This window comes from Salmo salar, chromosome 22, assembly GCF_965601325.2.
Source record: "Salmo salar chromosome 22, fSalSal1, whole genome shotgun sequence".
In the NCBI taxonomy this organism is placed as follows: Eukaryota; Metazoa; Chordata; class Actinopteri; order Salmoniformes; family Salmonidae; genus Salmo; species Salmo salar.
The window spans coordinates 63,668,157-63,687,377 of record NC_138312.1 but is presented as its reverse complement, the minus strand read 5'-3'; the positions used below and the strand labels follow the sequence as shown (position 1 = coordinate 63,687,377).

Sequence of the window (19,221 nt, the reverse complement as noted above, 5' to 3'; positions counted from 1 at the left end):
GGGGTAAACTGGGCATCTACCACCCCACTATCAATAAGGGCAATGTTAGGGGGTAAACTGGGCATCTACCACCCCACTATCAATAAGGGGGTAAACTGGGCATCTACCACCCCACTAACAATAAGGGCAATGTTAGGGGGTAAACTGGGCATCTACCACCCCACTATCAATAAGGGGGTAAACTGGGCATCTACCACCCCACTATCAATAAGGGCAATGTTAGGGGGTAAACTGGGCATCTACCACCCCACTATCAATAAGGGCAATGTTAGGGGGTAAACTGGGCATCTACCACCCCACTATCAATAAGGGGGTAAACTGGGCATCTACCACCCCACTATCAATAAGGGCAATGTTAGGGGGGAAACTGGGATATAAAGTGTTAGAGCTATAAATATTACTCTTAAAAAAGGTGCTATAACATAGCCAATTAATATATAGCATAACTTTGGATTTCACCCCCGTCTCCTAATCGAATGGTTTAGACCGTTTCTGAAGTTGACTGACTCAGCGTGAGCATACTGCCTTCCCCAGCTTCGACCATGCCGTGCAGGTAGAAAAACTGATTGCTGTCCAAGCTATGAAATTAAATCAACTTTACCCTGTATATCTAAAAATGACCATATATATATATATATATATACTGATTGTTTAAAGCAAAAATGATCAAAACTTTTTCTGATGGTAATGTTAGACCTGATCAGCAGGTATACAGCCAGATGAATTCCATCTGTTATACCTGATCAACAGGTATACAGCCAGATGAATTCCATCTAATGTTAGACCTGATCAACAGGTATACAGCCAGATGAATTCCATCTAATGTTAGACCTGATCAGCAGGTATACAGCCAGATGAATTCCATCTGTTAGACCTGATCAACAGGTATACAGCCAGATGAATTCCATCTGTTATACCTGATCAGCAGGTATACAGCCAGATGAATTCCATCTGTTAGACCTGATCAGCAGGTATACAGCCAGATGAATTCCATCTGTTAGACCTGATCAGCAGGTATACAGCCAGATGAATTCCATCTGTTAGACCTGATCAGCAGGTATACAGCCAGATGAATTCCATCTGTTAGACCTGATCAACAGGTATACAGCCAGATGAATTCCATCTAATGTTAGACCTGATCAACAGGTATACAGCCAGATGAATTCCATCTGTTAGACCTGATCAACAGGTATACAGCCAGATGAATTCCATCTGTTAGACCTGATCAACAGGTATACAGCCAGATGAATTCCATCTGTTAGACCTGATCAGCAGGTATACAGCCAGATGAATTCCATCTGTTAGACCTGATCAGCAGGTATACAGCCAGATGAATTCCATCTGTTAGACCTGATCAACAGGTATACAGCCAGATGAATTCCATCTGTTAGACCTGATCAACAGGTATACAGCCAGATGAATTCCATCTGTTAGACCTGATCAACAGGTATACAGCCAGATGAATTCCATCTAATGTTAGACCTGATCAGCAGGTATACAGCCAGATGAATTCCATCTGTTAGACCTGATCAACAGGTATACAGCCAGATGAATTCCATCTGTTAGACCTGATCAGCAGGTATACAGCCAGATGAATTCCATCTGTTAGACCTGATCAACAGGTATACAGCCAGATGAATTCCATCTGTTAGACCTGATCAACAGGTATACAGCCAGATGAATTCCATCTAATGTTAGACCTGATCAGCAGGTATACAGCCAGATGAATTCCATCTAATGTTAGACCTGATCAACAGGTATACAGCCAGATGAATTCCATCTAATGTTAGACCTGATCAGCAGGTATACAGCCAGATGAATTCCATCTAATGTTAGACCTGATCAACAGGTATACAGCCAGATGAATTCCATCTAATGTTAGACCTGATCAGCAGGTATACAGCCAGATGAATTCCATCTGTTAGACCTGATCAACAGGTATACAGCCAGATGAATTCCATCTGTTAGACCTGATCAACAGGTATATAGTCAGATCTTAAACATTTGAACCCGGGACGATGCGTATCGAGAACAGAACAGAACAGGGTAGTAGAACAGAATAGTATAACAGGGCAGTAGAACAGGGCAGTAGAACAGAATAGATCAGAACAGGGCAGTAGAACAGAATAGATCAGAACAGGGCAGTATAACAGGGCAGTAGAACAGAATAGATCAGAACAGGGCTGTAGAACAGGGCTGTAGAACAGGGCAGTAGAACAGGGCAGTAGGACAGGGCAGTAGAACAGGGCAGTAGAACAGGGCAGTAAAAAAGGGCAGTATGACAGGGCAGTAGGACAAGGCAGTATAACAGGGCAGTAGAACAGAATAGATCAGAACAGGGCAGTAGGACAGGGCAGTAGAACAGGGCAGTAGAACAGGGCAGTAGAACAGGGCAGTAGGACAGGGCAGTAGAACAGGGCAGTAGAACAGGGCTGTAGAACAGGGCAGTAGAACAGGGCAGTAGAACAGGGCAGTAGGACAGGGCAGGGCAGTAGAACAGGGCAGTAGAACAGGGCAGTAGAACAGAATAGATCAGAACAGGGCAGTAGAACAGGGCAGTAGAACAGGGCAGTAGAACAGGGCAGTAGAACAGGGCAGTAGAACAGGGCAGTAGAACAGGGTAAGAAGACGTACCTCTGAGATCCTGATCTCCTTGGCCAGGTCCTTGATGAGCTGAGTGGGCTTCATGTTCTCTGGAAGCTCATCTTCATGTTCTAACAGAGCCTGGAGGAACGACACATTTACAACACAATTAAATATGGATTTATATTTCAGATTATACACAATATAGAAGAAAGTATGTGGACACCCCTTCAAATTCGTGGATTCGGCTATTTCAGCCACACCCGTTGCTGACAGGTGTATGAAATCGAGCACAAGGCAATGCAATCTCCATAGACAAACATTGGCAGTAGAATGGCTTTACTGAAGAGCTCAGTGACTTTCAACTTGGCACCGTCGTAGGATGCCACCTTTCCGAATGCATAGTGCCAACTGTAAAGTTTGGTGGAGGAGGAATAATGGTCTGGGGCTGTTTTTCATGGTTCGGGCCCCTTAGTTTCAGTGAAGGGAAATCTTAACGCTACAGTATACAATGACATTCTAGATGATTCTGTGCTTCCAACTTTGTGGCAACAGTTTGGGGAAGGCCCTTTCCTGTTTCAGAATGACAATGCCCCCGTGCACAGAAATGGTTTGTCGAGATTGGTGTGGAAGAACTTGACTGAGCCCTGACCTCAACCACATCGAACAGCTTTGTGATGAATTGGAACGCCAACTGCGAGCCAGGGCCTAATCGCCCAACATCAGTACCTGACCTTACTAATGCTCTTGTGGCTGAATGGAAGCAAGTCCCCTCAGCAATGTTTCCAACATCTAGTGGAAAGCCTTCCCAGAAGAGTGGAGGCTGTTATAGCAGCAATGTTTCCAACATCTAGTGGAAAGCCTTCCCAGAAGAGTGGAGGCTGTTATAGCAGCAAAGGGGGGGGACCAACTCCATATTAATGCCCATGATTATGGAATGAGATGTTTGACCAGCAGGTGTCCACATACTTTTGGTAATGTAGAGTAGCAGGTATTTGAAGGTATATAATTGTAATAGATGTAAATGGGGGAAACCAAACTCACCTGTTTCTTAGTCCAGGCCCTGAAAGCTCCGTTGATGATCTTAGCTCCATGGACCAGGTAGGGAGCTGGCTGTCTGTTGGCCTTGTGTAAACCTGAAACAAGAGAGAATACCGTTAAAACTAATGTTGACAGCCTCAGACAGGTCTGAACAGCTCTCCCTTGGTAAGAGGTCAGAACAGCTCTCCCTTGGTAAAGAGGTCAGAACAGCTCTCCCTTGGTAAAGAGGTCAGAACAGCTCTCCCTGGGTAAAGAGGTCTGAACAGCTCTCCCTTGGTAAAGAGGTCAGAACAGCTCTCCCTTGGTAAAGAGGTCAGAACAGCTCTCCCTTGGTAAAGAGGTCAGAACAGCTCTCCCTTGGTAAAGAGGTCAGAACAGCTCTCCCTTGGTAAAGAGGTCAGAACAGCTCTCCCTTGGTAAAGAGGTCAGAACAGCTCTCCCTTGGTAAAGAGGTCTGAACAGCTCTCCCTTGGTAAAGAGGTCTGAACAGCTCTCCCTTGGTAAAGAGGTCAGAACAGCTCTCCCTGGGTAAAGAGGTCAGAACAGCTCTCCCTTGGTAAAGAGGTCAGAACAGCTCTCCCTTGGTAAAGAGGTCAGAACAGCTCTCCCTTGGTAAAGAGGTCAGAACAGCTCTCCCTTGGTAAAGAGGTCAGAACAGCTCTCCCTTGGTAAAGAGGTCAGAACAGCTCTCCCTTGGTAAAGAGGTCAGAACAGCTCTCCCTTGGTAAAGAGGTCAGAACAGCTCTCCCTTGGTAAAGAGGTCAGAACAGCTCTCCCTTGGTAAAGAGGTCAGAACAGCTCTCCCTTGGTAAAGAGGTCAGAACAGCTCTCCCTGGGTAAAGAGGTCAGAACAGCTCTCCCTGGGTAAAGAGGTCAGAACAGCTCTCCCTTGGTAAAGAGGTCTGACAGCTCTCCCTTGGTAAAGAGGTCAGAACAGCTCTCCCTTGGTAAAGAGGTCAGAACAGCTCTCCCTTGGTAAAGAGGTCAGAACAGCTCTCCCTTGGTAAAGAGGTCAGAACAGCTCTCCCTTGGTAAAGAGGTCAGAACAGCTCTCCCTTGGTAAAGAGGTCAGAACAGCTCTCCCTTGGTAAAGAGGTCAGAACAGCTCTCCCTTGGTAAAGAGGTCAGAACAGCTCTCCCTTGGTAAAGAGGTCTGAACAACTCTCCCTTGGTAAAGAGGTCTGAACAGCTCTCCCTTGGTAAAGAGGTCTGACAGCTCTCCCTTGGTAAAGAGGTCAGAACAGCTCTCCCTTGGTAAAGAGGTCAGAACAGCTCTCCCTTGGTAAAGAGGTCTGAACAGCTCTCCCTTGGTAAAGAGGTCTGACAGCTCTCCCTTGGTAAAGAGGTCAGAACAGCTCTCCCTTGGTAAAGAGGTCAGAACAGCTCTCCCTTGGTAAAGAGGTCAGAACAGCTCTCCCTTGGTAAAGAGGTCTGAACAGCTCTCCCTTGGTAAAGAGGTCTGACAGCTCTCCCTTGGTAAAGAGGTCTGACAGCTCTCCCTTGGTAAAGAGGTCAGAACAGCTCTCCCTTGGTAAAGAGGTCAGAACAGCTCTCCCTTGGTAAAGAGGTCAGAACAGCTCTCCCTTGGTAAAGAGGTCAGAACAGCTCTCCCTTGGTAAAGAGGTCAGAACAGCTCTCCCTTGGTAAAGAGGTCTGACAGCTCTCCCTTGGTAAAGAGGTCAGAACAGCTCTCCCTTGGTAAAGAGGTCAGAACAGCTCTCCCTTGGTAAAGAGGTCAGAACAGCTCTCCCTTGGTAAAGAGGTCAGAACAGCTCTCCCTGGGTAAAGAGGTCTGAACAGCTCTCCCTTGGTAAAGAGGTATTTTAACCTCAATGGGACAAACTGATGAAATAAAGGTTTAATTAATCGACTAAAACATCTCGGATTCTGTTCATTGATTTGTTTAACATTGACTGAGCTGAAGTCAGAAGCAGTACAGAGCTGTAACGTTTCCTATAAGCCTCTTTGTACTGTCAGGTAACGGCGCCCTCTAGCCTAACTGCTGTCAGTATTTAACCAAATCACAACACATCTACATTATCACGTTTCAGAGCCTTGTCACCGCACATTTCATACACAGCAAAGGAAAATATAACTCTGTTTATTTCCTCCACAACGCTGTTGAAACTGGATCCGTTCTGGTTTAATAACAGAAAACAATCCCTAAAACATCTGTTAGTGCATCCTGGAACACGTTACTGCAAGCTGAAGGCCGTTTAATTCACGCTTCTAGTTGCCTGCCTCGAGCTGTCTTGTCCGTGAAGGCTGCCTCGAGCAGTCTTGTCCGTGAAGGCTGCCTCGAGCCGTCTTGTCCGTGAAGGCTGCCTCGAGCTGTCTTGTCCGTGAAGGCTGCCTCGAGCTGTCTTGTCCGTGAAGGCTGCCTCGAGCTGTCTTGTCCGTGAAGGCTGCCTCGAGCTGTCTTGTCCGTGAAGGCTGCCTCGAGCTGTCTTGTCCGTGAAGGCTGCCTCGAGCTGTCTTGTCCGTGAAGGCTGCCTCGAGCTGTCTTGTCCGTGAAGGCTGCCTCGAGCTGTCTCGTCTGTGAAGGCTGCCTCGAGCTGTCTCGTCTGTGAAGGCTGCCTCGAGCCGTCTTGTCTGTGAAGGCTGCCTCGAGCCGTCTTGTCTGTGAAGGCTGCCTCGAGCCGTCTTGTCCGTGAAGGCTGCCTCGAGCCGTCTTGTCCGTGAAGGCTGCCTCGAGCTGTCTTGTCTGTGAAGGCTGCCTCGAGCAGTCTTGTCCGTGAAGGCTGTCTCGAGCAGTCTTGTCTGTGAAGGCTGCCTCGAGCAGTCTTGTCCGTGAAGGCTGCCTCGCGCTGTCTTGTCCGTGAAGGCTGCCTCGAGCAGTCTTGTCCGTGAAGGCTGCCTCGCGCTGTCTTGTCCGTGAAGGCTGCCTCGAGCAGTCTTGTCTGTGAAGGCTGCCTCGAGCCGTCTTGTCTGTGAAGGCTGCCTCGAGCCGTCTTGTCTGTGAAGGCTGCCTCGAGCCGTCTTGTCTGTGAAGGCTGCCTCGAGCCGTCTTGTCTGTGAAGGCTGCCTCGAGCCGTCTTGTCTGTGAAGGCTGCCTCGAGCTGTCTTGTCTGTGAAGGCTGCCTCTACACTGATAGTCAGGAAACGCTGCTCGTTAATAACATCAAAAGACAAGAGATGGAACCCTGTCAGGTGGGTGGGGTAGGTCAAGGACGAGGTGGGGCTTCGACCGGTTCAGAGAGAATGATATCTATCCTATACAATTAGGGCCGTTCAGAGAGAATGATATCTATCCTATACAATTAGGGCCGTTCAGAGAGAATGATATCTATCCTATACAATTAGGGCCGTTCAGAGAGAATGATATCTATCCTATACAATTAGGGCCGTTCAGAGAGAATGATATCTATCCTATACAATTAGGGCCGTTCAGAGAGAATGATATCTATCCTATACAATTAGGGCCGTTCAGAGAGAATGATATCTATCCTATACAACTAGGGCCGTTCAGAGAGAATGATATCTATCCTATACAATTAGGGCCGTTCAGAGAGAATGATATCTATCCTATACAACTAGGGCCGTTCAGAGAGAATGATATCTATCCTATACAATTAGGGATAATGTCAGGTCTATTAATTATATGAGCAATGTTCACCTCACCAAAAACACCTTCCTGTACCAAGACAAGAGGATCCCTGACGAAGAGATAGATATATGACCTGGACATTAGAACTATTCTCCTGAAGAGAATAGTGGGTAAGAAACCACTGTGGTCTGAAGACTTGCATCCCAAATGGCACCATATTCCCTACATAGGGCACTACCAGCCTTACGGGACCTGGTAGTGAGTAGTGCACTATATAGAGAATCCGTTGCCATTTTCGACGTAAGCCCCTACAGTATGTTGGCAATGTTATTTTAAGAAGGCAATCTGGCCATATTACAGCAGAGAGAGAAAAGGCATTCAGTGGAAATGTAAACAGAGCTCTGTGGCCAGCTGAGAGGAGTTAAATCACACAGAGAGAGAGCGAGAGAGAGAGAGAGAGAGGGGGGGAGGGAGAGAGAGAGAGAGAGAGAGAGAGAGGGAGGGAGAGGGAGGGAGAGAGAGAGAGAGACAGAGAGAGAGAGGGGGGGAGGGAGAGAGAGAGAGAGAGAGAGAGAGAGGGAGGGAGAGAGAGAGAGAGAGAGAGAGAGAGAGAGGGGGGAGGGAGAGAGAGAGAGAGAGACAGAGAGAGAGAGAGGGGGGGAGGGAGAGAGAGAGAGAGAGAGAGAGAGAGAGAGAGAGAGAGCGAGAGAGAGAGAGAGAGAGAGGGGGGGAGGGAGGGAGAGAGAGAGAGAGAGAGAGAGAGAGAGAGAGAGAGAGAGAGAGAGAGAGAGAGAGAGAGAGAGAGAGAGAGAGAGAGAGAGAGAGAGAGAGAGAGGGGAGGGGAGAGAGAGAGAGAGAGAGAGAGGGAGAGAGAGAGAGAGAGAGAGAGGGAGGGAGAGCAGTAATTGAGCTAGTGATTGTGCTTGCGCCAGGCCTTTTGAACCTAATCATCTGTGAAAGACGTTTAATGACTGTAATAATATTAGAGCATCCAAGTCCTCATCTGCTGAGCAGACCGTAGGGAGAACCAAGTCCTCATCTGCTGAGCAGACCGTAGGGAGAACACACGCCACCAGGGTAACAGGAAACGCATTACGGCGCTAGTCAATAGTCACAGATCCAAAGTAGTCCCCATACACTAATAGTCGTGGATTAAAAGACAAATAGTCTTGGATTTAAAAAAAAAAAAACTAAAAGTCGTCAAAAAACATACAAGCAGTAATGAGGTGAACCTTAAATAGTCATGGCGTAAAACCAAACAGACGTGAAGTAACAGACGTGAAGTAAAAACCAAAACAGACGTGAAGTAAAAACCAAAACAGACGTGAAGTAACAGACGTGAAGTAACAGACGTGAAGTGGAAACCAAACAGACGTGAAGTAACAGACGTGAAGTAAAAACCAAAACAGACGTGAAGTGGAAAAGTTTTAAAATAAATAGTGTACCTTTAAATCTCTCCAGCAGGTGTCGTCCCACGTACCAGCAGGCCGTCTCAAAGTTGGGGAACGGAGTCAGACAGTTGACCTTTAGACGCTTCTCCACCTCGTACGCTCTGGAGAGGGGACGAAGAAGACACATCGAGATGTATAATAACTTCAGATAAACGCTGTGACCTCCTGATTTATAACGTCAGTTTAAAGCGAAGTCTCCACTTCCTCATTGATACTAGAGGTTTTCTCACCTCATCTGCATCTCAACACTCAGGTTGTGGACAAAGTGTCCAGAAAAGGCCAGAGTGTCCACTGGAGTCAGCACAGCGTTGATCCAACCTGGGAACAGAATACACACATTACATACACACCCACACAGAATACACACTATATACACACATTACATACACACCCACACAGAATACACACTATATACACACATTACATACACACCAACACAGAATACACACTATATACACACATTACATACACACCCACACAGAATACACACTATATACACACTAACACAGAATACACACTATATACACACTAACACAGAATACATACTAACACAGAATACACACATTACATACACACATTACATACACACCCACACAGAATACACACATTACATACACACTAACACAGAATACACACATTACATACACACTAACACAGAATACACACATTATATACACACCCACACAGAATACACACATTATATACACACCCACACAGAATACACACATTACATACACACTAACACAGAATACACACATTACATACACACTAACACAGAATACACACATTAAATACCCACACACAGAGTACACACATTATACACACATTATATACACACTAACACATTATATCCATACATTACATACACCCACACAGAATACACACATTACATACACACTAACACAGAATACACACTAACACAGAATACACACATTACATACACACCCACACAGAATACACACATTATATACACACTAACACATAATACACACATTACATACACACCCACACAGAATACACACATTACATACACACCCACACAGAATACACACATTACATACACACCAACACAGAATACACACATTACATACACACCCACACAGAATACACACATTACATACACACCCACACAGAATACAGACATTATATACACACTAACACAGAATACACACATTATATACACACCCACCCACACAGAATACACACATTACATACACACCAACACAGAATACACACATTATATACACACTAACACAGAATACACACATTATATACACACCAACACAGAATACACACATTACATACACACATTACATACACACCCACACAGAACACACATTACATACACACTAACACAGAATACACACATTACACACCCACATTACATACACACCCACACATTATATACACACCCACACATTATATACACATTACATACACACTAACACAGAATACACACATTACATACACACCCACACAGAATACACACATGATATACACACATTATATACACACTAACACAGAATACACACATTATATACACACTAACACAGAATACACACTAACTGAGGGTATGAACACTACTTCAGAGTGCACTAACCTGAGGGTATGAACACTACTTCAGAGTGCACTAACCTGAGGGTTTGAACACTACTTTAGAGTGCACTAACCTGAGGGTTTGAACACTACTTCAGAGTGCACTAACCTGAGGGTATGAACACTACTTTAGATTGCACTAACCTGAGGGTATGAATAGGGTCTGCCCCTGCTTCAGAGTGCACTAACCTGAGGGTATGAATAGGGTCTGCCCCTGCTTCAGAGTGCACTAACCTGAGGGTATGAATAGGGTCTGCCCCTGCTTCAGAGTGCACTAACCTGAGGGTATGAATAGGGTCTGCCCCTGCTTCAGAGTGCACTAACCTGAGGGTATGAATAGGGTCTGCCCCTGCTTCAGAGTGCACTAACCTGAGGGTATGAATAGGGTCTGCCCCTGCTTCAGAGTGCACTAACCTGAGGGTATGAATAGGGTCTGCCCCTGCTTCAGAGTGCACTAACCTGAGGGTATGAATAGGGTCTGCCCCTGCTTCAGAGTGCACTAACCTGAGGGTATGAATAGGGTCTGCCCCTGCTTCAGAGTGCACTAACCTGAGGGTATGAATAGGGTCTGCCCCTGCTTCAGAGTACACTAACCTGAGGGTATGAATAGGGTCTGCCCCTGCTTCAGAGTGCACTAACCTGAGGGTATGAATAGGGTCTGCCCCTGCTTCAGAGTGCACTAACCTGAGGGTATGAATAGGGTCTGCCCCTGCTTCAGAGTGCACTAACCTGAGGGTATGAATAGGGTCTGCCCCTGCTTCAGAGTGCACTAACCTGAGGGTATGAATAGGGTCTGCCCCTGCTTCAGAGTGCACTAACCTGAGGGTATGAATAGGGTCTGCCCCTGCTTCAGAGTGCACTAACCTGAGGGTATGAATAGGGTCTGCCCCTGCTTCAGAGTGCACTAACCTGAGGGTATGAATAGGGTATGCCCCTGCTTCAGAGTGCACTAACCTGAGGGTATGAATAGGGTCTGCCCCTGCTTCAGAGTGCACTAACCTGAGGGTATGAATAGGGTATGCCCCTGCTTCAGAGTGCACTAACCTGAGGGTATGAATAGGGTCTGCCCCTGCTTCAGAGTGCACTAACCTGAGGGTATGAATAGGGTCTGCCCCTGCTTCAGAGTGCACTAACCTGAGGGTATGAATAGGGTCTGCCCCTGCTTCAGAGTGCACTAACCTGAGGGTATGAATAGGGTCTGTCCCTGCTTCAGAGTGCACTAACCTGAGGGTATGAATAGGGTCTGCCCCTGCTTCAGAGTGCACTAACCTGAGGGTATGAATAGGGTCTGCCCCTGCTTCAGAGTGCACTAACCTGAGGGTATGAATAGGGTCTGCCCCTGCTTCAGAGTGCACTAACCTGAGGGTATGAATAGGGTCTGCCCCTGCTTCAGAGTGCACTAACCTGAGGGTATGAATAGGGTCTGCCCCTGCTTCAGAGTGCACTAACCTGAGGGTATGAATAGGGTCTGCCCCTGCTTCAGAGTGCACTAACCTGAGGGTATGAATAGGGTCTGCCCCTGCTTCAGAGTGCACTAACCTGAGGGTATGAATAGGGTCTGCCCCTGCTTCAGAGTGCACTAACCTGAGGGTATGAATAGGGTCTGCCCCTGCTTCAGAGTGCACTAACCTGAGGGTATGAATAGGGTCTGCCCCTGCTTCAGAGTGCACTAACCTGAGGGTATGAATAGGGTATGCCCCTGCTTCAGAGTGCACTAACCTGAGGGTATGAATAGGGTCTGCCCCTGCTTCAGAGTGCACTAACCTGAGGGTATGAATAGGGTCTGCCCCTGCTTCAGAGTGCACTAACCTGAGGGTATGAATAGGGTCTGCCCCTGCTTCAGAGTGCACTAACCTGAGGGTATGAATAGGGTCTGCCCCTGCTTCAGAGTGCACTAACCTGAGGGTATGAATAGGGTATGCCCCTGCTTCAGAGTGCACTAACCTGAGGGTATGAATAGGGTCTGCCCCTGCTTCAGAGTGCACTAACCTGAGGGTATGAATAGGGTCTGCCCCTGCTTCAGAGTGCACTAACCTGAGGGTATGAATAGGGTCTGCCCCTGCTTCAGAGTGCACTAACCTGAGGGTATGAATAGGGTCTGCCCCTGCTTCAGAGTGCACTAACCTGAGGGTATGAATAGGGTCTGCCCCTGCTTCAGAGTGAACTAACCTGAGGGTATGAATAGGGTCTGCCCCTGCTTCAGAGTGCACTAACCTGAGGGTATGAATAGGGTCTGCCCCTGCTTCAGAGTGCACTAACCTGAGGGTATGAATAGGGTCTGCCCCTGCTTCAGAGTGCACTAACCTGAGGGTATGAATAGGGTCTGCCCCTGCTTCAGAGTGCACTAACCTGAGGGTATGAATAGGGTCTGCCCCTGCTTCAGAGTGCACTAACCTGAGGGTATGAATAGGGTCTGTCCCTGCTTCAGAGTGCACTAACCTGAGGGTATGAATAGGGTCTGCCCCTGCTTCAGAGTGCACTAACCTGAGGGTATGAATAGGGTCTGCCCCTGCTTCAGAGTGCACTAACCTGAGGGTATGAATAGGGTCTGCCCCTGCTTCAGATTGCACTAACCTGAGGGTATGAATAGGGTCTGCCCCTGCTTCAGAGTGCACTAACCTGAGGGTATGAATAGGGTCTGCCCCTGCTTCAGAGTGCACTAACCTGAGGGTATGAATAGGGTCTGCCCCTGCTTCAGAGTGCACTAACCTGAGGGTATGAATAGGGTCTGCCCCTGCTTCAGAGTGCACTAACCTGAGGGTATGAATAGGGTCTGCCCCTGCTTCAGAGTGCACTTGTAACACTTGTCCACCTGGTCGGCGAAGAACATCTCAGTGTGATTGGCTGAGGACCTCCAGCGCTCGTACAGCGATAGGTTGGCTGACGTGGGCTTGATCAGGAAGAAGATCTTCTCCCCCTGGAAACAACAACATGAAGACAGAACAAGAGCAGTAGCAGCGCTGATCTGGGATCAGGTCCCCCCCTGGAAACAACAACATGAAGACAGAACAAGAGCTGTAGCAGCGCTGATCTGGGATCAGGTCCCCCCCTGTTCATGTAATCTTATTCATTATGATCAAGAGCTGTAGCAGCAACAACAACAACCCTATCAGGACCAGTTTATCATCGTTTATGATTGTTTATGGTTAGTTTTAGAGTCATGCTACAGAGACATATAGGCCCCTGGTCTAAAGTAGTGCACTATATTGGGCCCTGGTCTAAAGTAGTGCACTATATAGGGAATAGGGCCCTGGTCCTAAGTAGTGCACTATATAAGGTTATTAACCCTGTCCTACCTTGATCAACCTACCTGGATAAAATAAGGTTATTAACCGGGTCCTACCTGGATAAATAAGGATATTAACCGTGTCCTACCTAGATTGACCTACCTGGATAAATAAGGTTATTAACCGGCTCCTACCTTGATCAACCTACCTGGATAAATAAGGTTATTAACCGGGTCCTACCTTGATAGACCTACCTGGATAAATAAGGTTATTAACCGGGTCCTACCTGGATAAATAAGGTTAGTAACCGGGTCCTACCTGGATAAATAAGGTTAGTAACCGGGTCCTACCTGGATAAATAAGGATATTAACCGGGTCCTACCTGGATAAATAAGGTTATTAACCGGGTCCTACCTGGATAGATAAGGTTATTAACCGGGTCCTACCTGGATAGATAAGGTTATTAACCGGGTCCTACCTGGATAGATAAGGTTATTAACCGGGTCCTACCTGGATAAATAAGGTTATTAACCGGGTCCTACCTGGATAGATAAGGTTATTAACCGGGTCCTACCTGGATAAATAAGGTTATTAACCGGGTCCTACCTGGATAAATAAGGTTATTAACCGGGTCCTACCTTGAGGATGTGGTACCACACGGAGGCCCCTCCACACTCGATGTGGAAGTCCGTGTAGCTGTCTTTAACGCCGACCAAACAGTACTTAGTGACTTTGGGTTTCCCCAGGAGAGCGTCGTCTGGCCAGTAGTTCTCTACCCATGACAACCTCCGCACAATCTGAGGACTCTCCACTATACTGTCCATCCTGAGAGACAGAGAAATAATATTATATAAACAGATCTGAGGACTGTCCATCCTGAGAGACAGAGACATAATGTTATATAAACAGATCTGAGGACTGTCCACTATACTGTCCATCCTGAGAGACAGAGACATAATGTTATATAAACAGATCTGAGGACTGTCCATCCTGAGAGACAGAGACATAATGTTATATAAACAGATCTGAGGACTGTCCACTATACTGTCCATCCTGAGAGACAGAGACATAATGTTATATAAACAGATCTGAGGACTGTCCATCCTGAGAGACAGAGACATAATGTTATATAAACAGATCTGAGGACTGTCCACTATACTGTCCATCCTGAGAGACAGAGACATAATATTATATAAACAGATCTGAGGACTGTCCATTCCAAAGACTACAATACAGTTAGCTACTGGGACAGACAGACAGACAGACAGTTAGCTACTGGGACAGACAGACAGACAGTTAGCTACTGGGATAGACAGACAGACAGTTAGCTACTGGGATAGACAGACAGACAGTTAGCTACTGGGATAGACAGACAGACAGTTAGCTACTGGGATAGACAGACAGACAGTTAGCTACTGGGATAGACAGACAGACAGTTAGCTACTGGGATAGACAGACAGACAGTTAGCTACTGGGATAGACAGACAGACAGTTAGCTACTGGGACAGACAGACAGTTAGCTACTGGGATAGACAGACAGACAGTTAGCTACTGGGATAGACAGACAGACAGTTAGCTACTGGGATAGACAGACAGACAGACAGACAGACAGACAGACAGAAAGACAGTTAGCTACTGGGATAGACAGACAGACAGTTAGCTACTGGGATAGACAGACAGACAGTTAGCTACTGGGATAGACAGACAGACAGTTAGCTACTGGGATAGACAGACAGACAGTTAGCTACTGGGATAGACAGACAGACAGTTAGCTACTGGGATAGACAGACAGACAGTTAGCTACTGGGATAGACAGACAGACAGTTAGCTACTGGGACAGACAGACAGTTAGCTACTGGGATAGACAGACAGACAGTTAGCTACTGGGATAGACAGACAGACAGTTAGCTACTGGGATAGACAGACAGACAGACAGACAGACAGACAGACAGACAGACAGACAGACAGACAGACAGACAGACAGACAGACAGTTAGCTACTGGGATAGACAGACAGACAGTTAGCTACTGGGATAGACAGACAGACAGTTAGCTACTGGGATAGACAGACAGACAGTTAGCTACTGGGATAGACAGACAGACAGTTAGCTACTGGGATAGACAGACAGACAGTTAGCTACTGGGACAGACAGACAGACAGTTAGCTACTGGGACAGACAGACAGTTAGCCACTGGAATAGACAGACAGACATTTAGCTACTGGGATAGACAGACAGACAGTTAGCTACTGGGATAGAGAGACAGACAGACAGACAGACAGACAGACAGACAGACAGACAGACAGTTAGCTACTGGGATAGACAGACAGACAGTTAGCTACTGGGATAGACAGACAGACAGTTAGCTACTGGGATAGACAGACAGACAGTTAGCTACTGGGATAGACAGACAGACAGTTAGCTACTGGGTTAGACAGACAGACAGTTAGCTACTGGGATAGACAGACAGACAGTTAGCTACTGGGATAGACAGACAGACAGTTAGCTACTGGGACAGACAGACAGACAGTTAGCTACTGGGACAGACAGACAGACAGTTAGCTACTGGGATAGACAGACAGACAGTTAGCTACTGGGATAGACAGACAGACAGTTAGCTACTGGGATAGACAGACAGACAGTTAGCTACTGGGATAGACAGACAGACAGTTAGCTACTGGGATAGACAGACAGACAGTTAGCTACTGGGACAGACAGACAGTTAGCTACTGGGATAGACAGACAGACAGTTAGCTACTGGGATAGACAGACAGACAGTTAGCTACTGGGATAGACAGACAGACAGTTAGCTACTGGGATAGACAGACAGACAGTTAGCTACTGGGACAGACAGACAGTTAGCTACTGGGATAGACAGACAGACAGTTAGCTACTGGGATAGACAGACAGACAGTTAGCTACTGGGATAGACAGACAGACAGTTAGCTACTGGGATAGACAGACAGACAGACAGACAGACAGACAGACAGAAAGACAGTTAGCTACTGGGATAGACAGACAGACAGTTAGCTACTGGGATAGACAGACAGACAGTTAGCTACTGGGATAGACAGACAGACAGTTAGCTACTGGGATAGACAGACAGACAGTTAGCTACTGGGATAGAAAGACAGACAGTTAGCTACTGGGATAGACAGACAGACAGTTAGCTACTGGGACAGACAGACAGTTAGCTACTGGGATAGACAGACAGACAGTTAGCTACTGGGATAGACAGACAGACAGTTAGCTACTGGGATAGACAGACAGACAGACAGACAGACAGACAGACAGTTAGCTACTGGGATAGACAGACAGACAGTTAGCTACTGGGATAGACAGACAGACAGTTAGCTACTGGGATAGACAGACAGACAGTTAGCTACTGGGATAGACAGACAGACAGTTAGCTACTGGGATAGACAGACAGACAGTTAGCTACTGGGACAGACAGACAGACAGTTAGCTACTGGGACAGACAGACAGTTAGCCACTGGAATAGACAGACAGACATTTAGCTACTGGGATAGACAGACAGACAGTTAGCTACTGGGATAGAGAGACAGACAGACAGACAGACAGACAGACAGACAGACAGACAGACAGACAGACAGTTAGCTACTGGGATAGACAGACAGACAGTTAGCTACTGGGATAGACAGACAGACAGTTAGCTACTGGGATAGACAGACAGACAGTTAGCTACTGGGATAGACAGACAGACAGTTAGCTACTGGGTTAGACAGACAGACAGTTAGCTACTGGGATAGACAGACAGACAGTTAGCTACTGGGATAGACAGACAGACAGTTAGCTACTGGGATAGATAGACAGACAGTTAGCTACTGGGATAGACAGACAGACAGTTAGCTACTGAGATAGACAGACAGACAGTTAGCTACTGGGATAGACAGACAGACAGTTAGCTACTGGGACAGACAGACAGACAGTTAGCTACTGGGACAGACAGACAGACAGTTAGCTACTGGGACAGACAGACAGACAGTTAGCTACTGGGACAGACAGACAGTTAGCTACTGGGACAGACAGACAGTTAGCTACTGGGATAGACAGACAGTTAGCTACTGGGATAGACAGACAGACAGTTAGCTACTGGGATAGACAGACAGACAGTTAGCTACTGGGATAGACAGACAGACAGTTAGCTACTGGGATAGACAGACAGACAGTTAGCTACTGGGATAGACAGACAGACAGTTAGCTACTGGGACAGACAGACAGACAGTTAGCTACTGGGACAGACAGACAGTTAGCTACTGGGATAGACAGACAGACAGTTAGCTACTGGGATAGACAGACAGACAGTTAGCTACTGGGACAGACAGACAGACAGACAGACAGACAGACAGACAGACAGACAGACAGACAGACAGTTAGCTACTGGGATAGACAGACAGACAGTTAGCTACTGGGATAGACAGACAGACAGTTAGCTACTGGGATAGACAGACAGACAGTTAGCTACTGGGATAGACAGACAGACAGTTAGCTACTGGGACAGACAGACAGTTAGCTACTGGGATAGACAGACAGACAGTTAGCTACTGGGATAGACAGACAGACAGACAGACAGACAGACAGACAGTTAGCTACTGGGATAGACAGACAGACAGACAGACAGACAGACAGACAGTTAGCTACTGGGATAGACAGACAGACAGTTAGCTACTGGGATAGACAGACAGACAGTTAGCTACTGGGATAGACAGACAGACAGTTAGCTACTGGGATAGACAGACAGACAGTTAGCTACTGGGATAGACAGACAGACAGTTAGCTACTGGGATAGACAGACAGACAGTTAGCTACTGGGATAGACAGACAGACAGTTAGCTACTGGGATAGACAGACAGACAGTTAGCTACTGGGACAGACAGACAGACAGTTAGCTACTGGGACAGACAGACAGTTAGCCACTGGGATAGACAGACAGACAGTTAGCTACTGGGATAGACAGACAGACAGTTAGCTACTGGGATAGACAGACAGACAGACAGACAGACAGACAGACAGACAGACAGTTAGCTACTGGGATAGACAGACAGACAGTTAGCTACTGGGATAGACAGACAGACAGTTAGCTACTGGGATAGACAGACAGACAGTTAGCTACTGGGTTAGACAGACAGACAGTTAGCTACTGGGATAGACAGACAGACAGTTAGCTACTGGGATAGACAGACAGACAGTTAGCTACTGGGATAGATAGACAGACAGTTAGCTACTGGGATAGACAGACAGACAGTTAGCTACTGGGATAGACAGACAGACAGTTAGCTACTGGGATAGACAGACAGACAGCTACTGGGACAGACAGACAGTTAGCTACTGGGACAGACAGACAGACAGTTAGCTACTGGGACAGACAGAAAGACAGTTAGCTACTGGGATAGACAGACAGACAGTTAGCTACTGGGATAGACAGACAGACAGATAGCAACTGGGATAGACAGACAGTTAGCTACTGGGATAGACAGACAGTTAGCTACTGGGATAGACAGACAGTTAGCTACTGGGATAGACAGACAGTTAGCTACTGGGACAGACAGACAGTTAGCTACTGGGATAGACAAACAGTTAGCTACTGGGATAGACAGACAGACAGACAGACAGACAGACAGTTAGCTACTGGGATAGACAGACAGTTAGCTACTGGGAAAGACAGACAGTTAGCTACTGGGATAGACAGACAGTTAGCTACTGGGACAGACAGACAGTTAGCTACTGGGACAGACAGACAGTTAGCTACTGGGACAG

At 46.9% G+C, this 19,221-nt stretch overlaps 1 protein-coding gene across 1 annotated transcript in view; it reads right to left on the bottom strand.

Moving 5' to 3' along the window:
- Positions 1–19,221, bottom strand: part of phf2 (PHD finger protein 2) — a 130,255-nt gene that overhangs the window by 63,862 nt on the left and 47,172 nt on the right. The window contains exons 6-11 of the mRNA XM_082967765.1: positions 14,084–14,270; positions 12,973–13,135; positions 8,853–8,940; positions 8,617–8,723; positions 3,628–3,719; positions 2,635–2,724 (exon numbers count right to left, since the gene is read on the bottom strand). Coding sequence (XP_082823891.1) covers positions 2,635–2,724; positions 3,628–3,719; positions 8,617–8,723; positions 8,853–8,940; positions 12,973–13,135; positions 14,084–14,270 — 727 coding nt within the window. The remainder of the gene's footprint in view (positions 1–2,634; positions 2,725–3,627; positions 3,720–8,616; positions 8,724–8,852; positions 8,941–12,972; positions 13,136–14,083; positions 14,271–19,221) is intronic.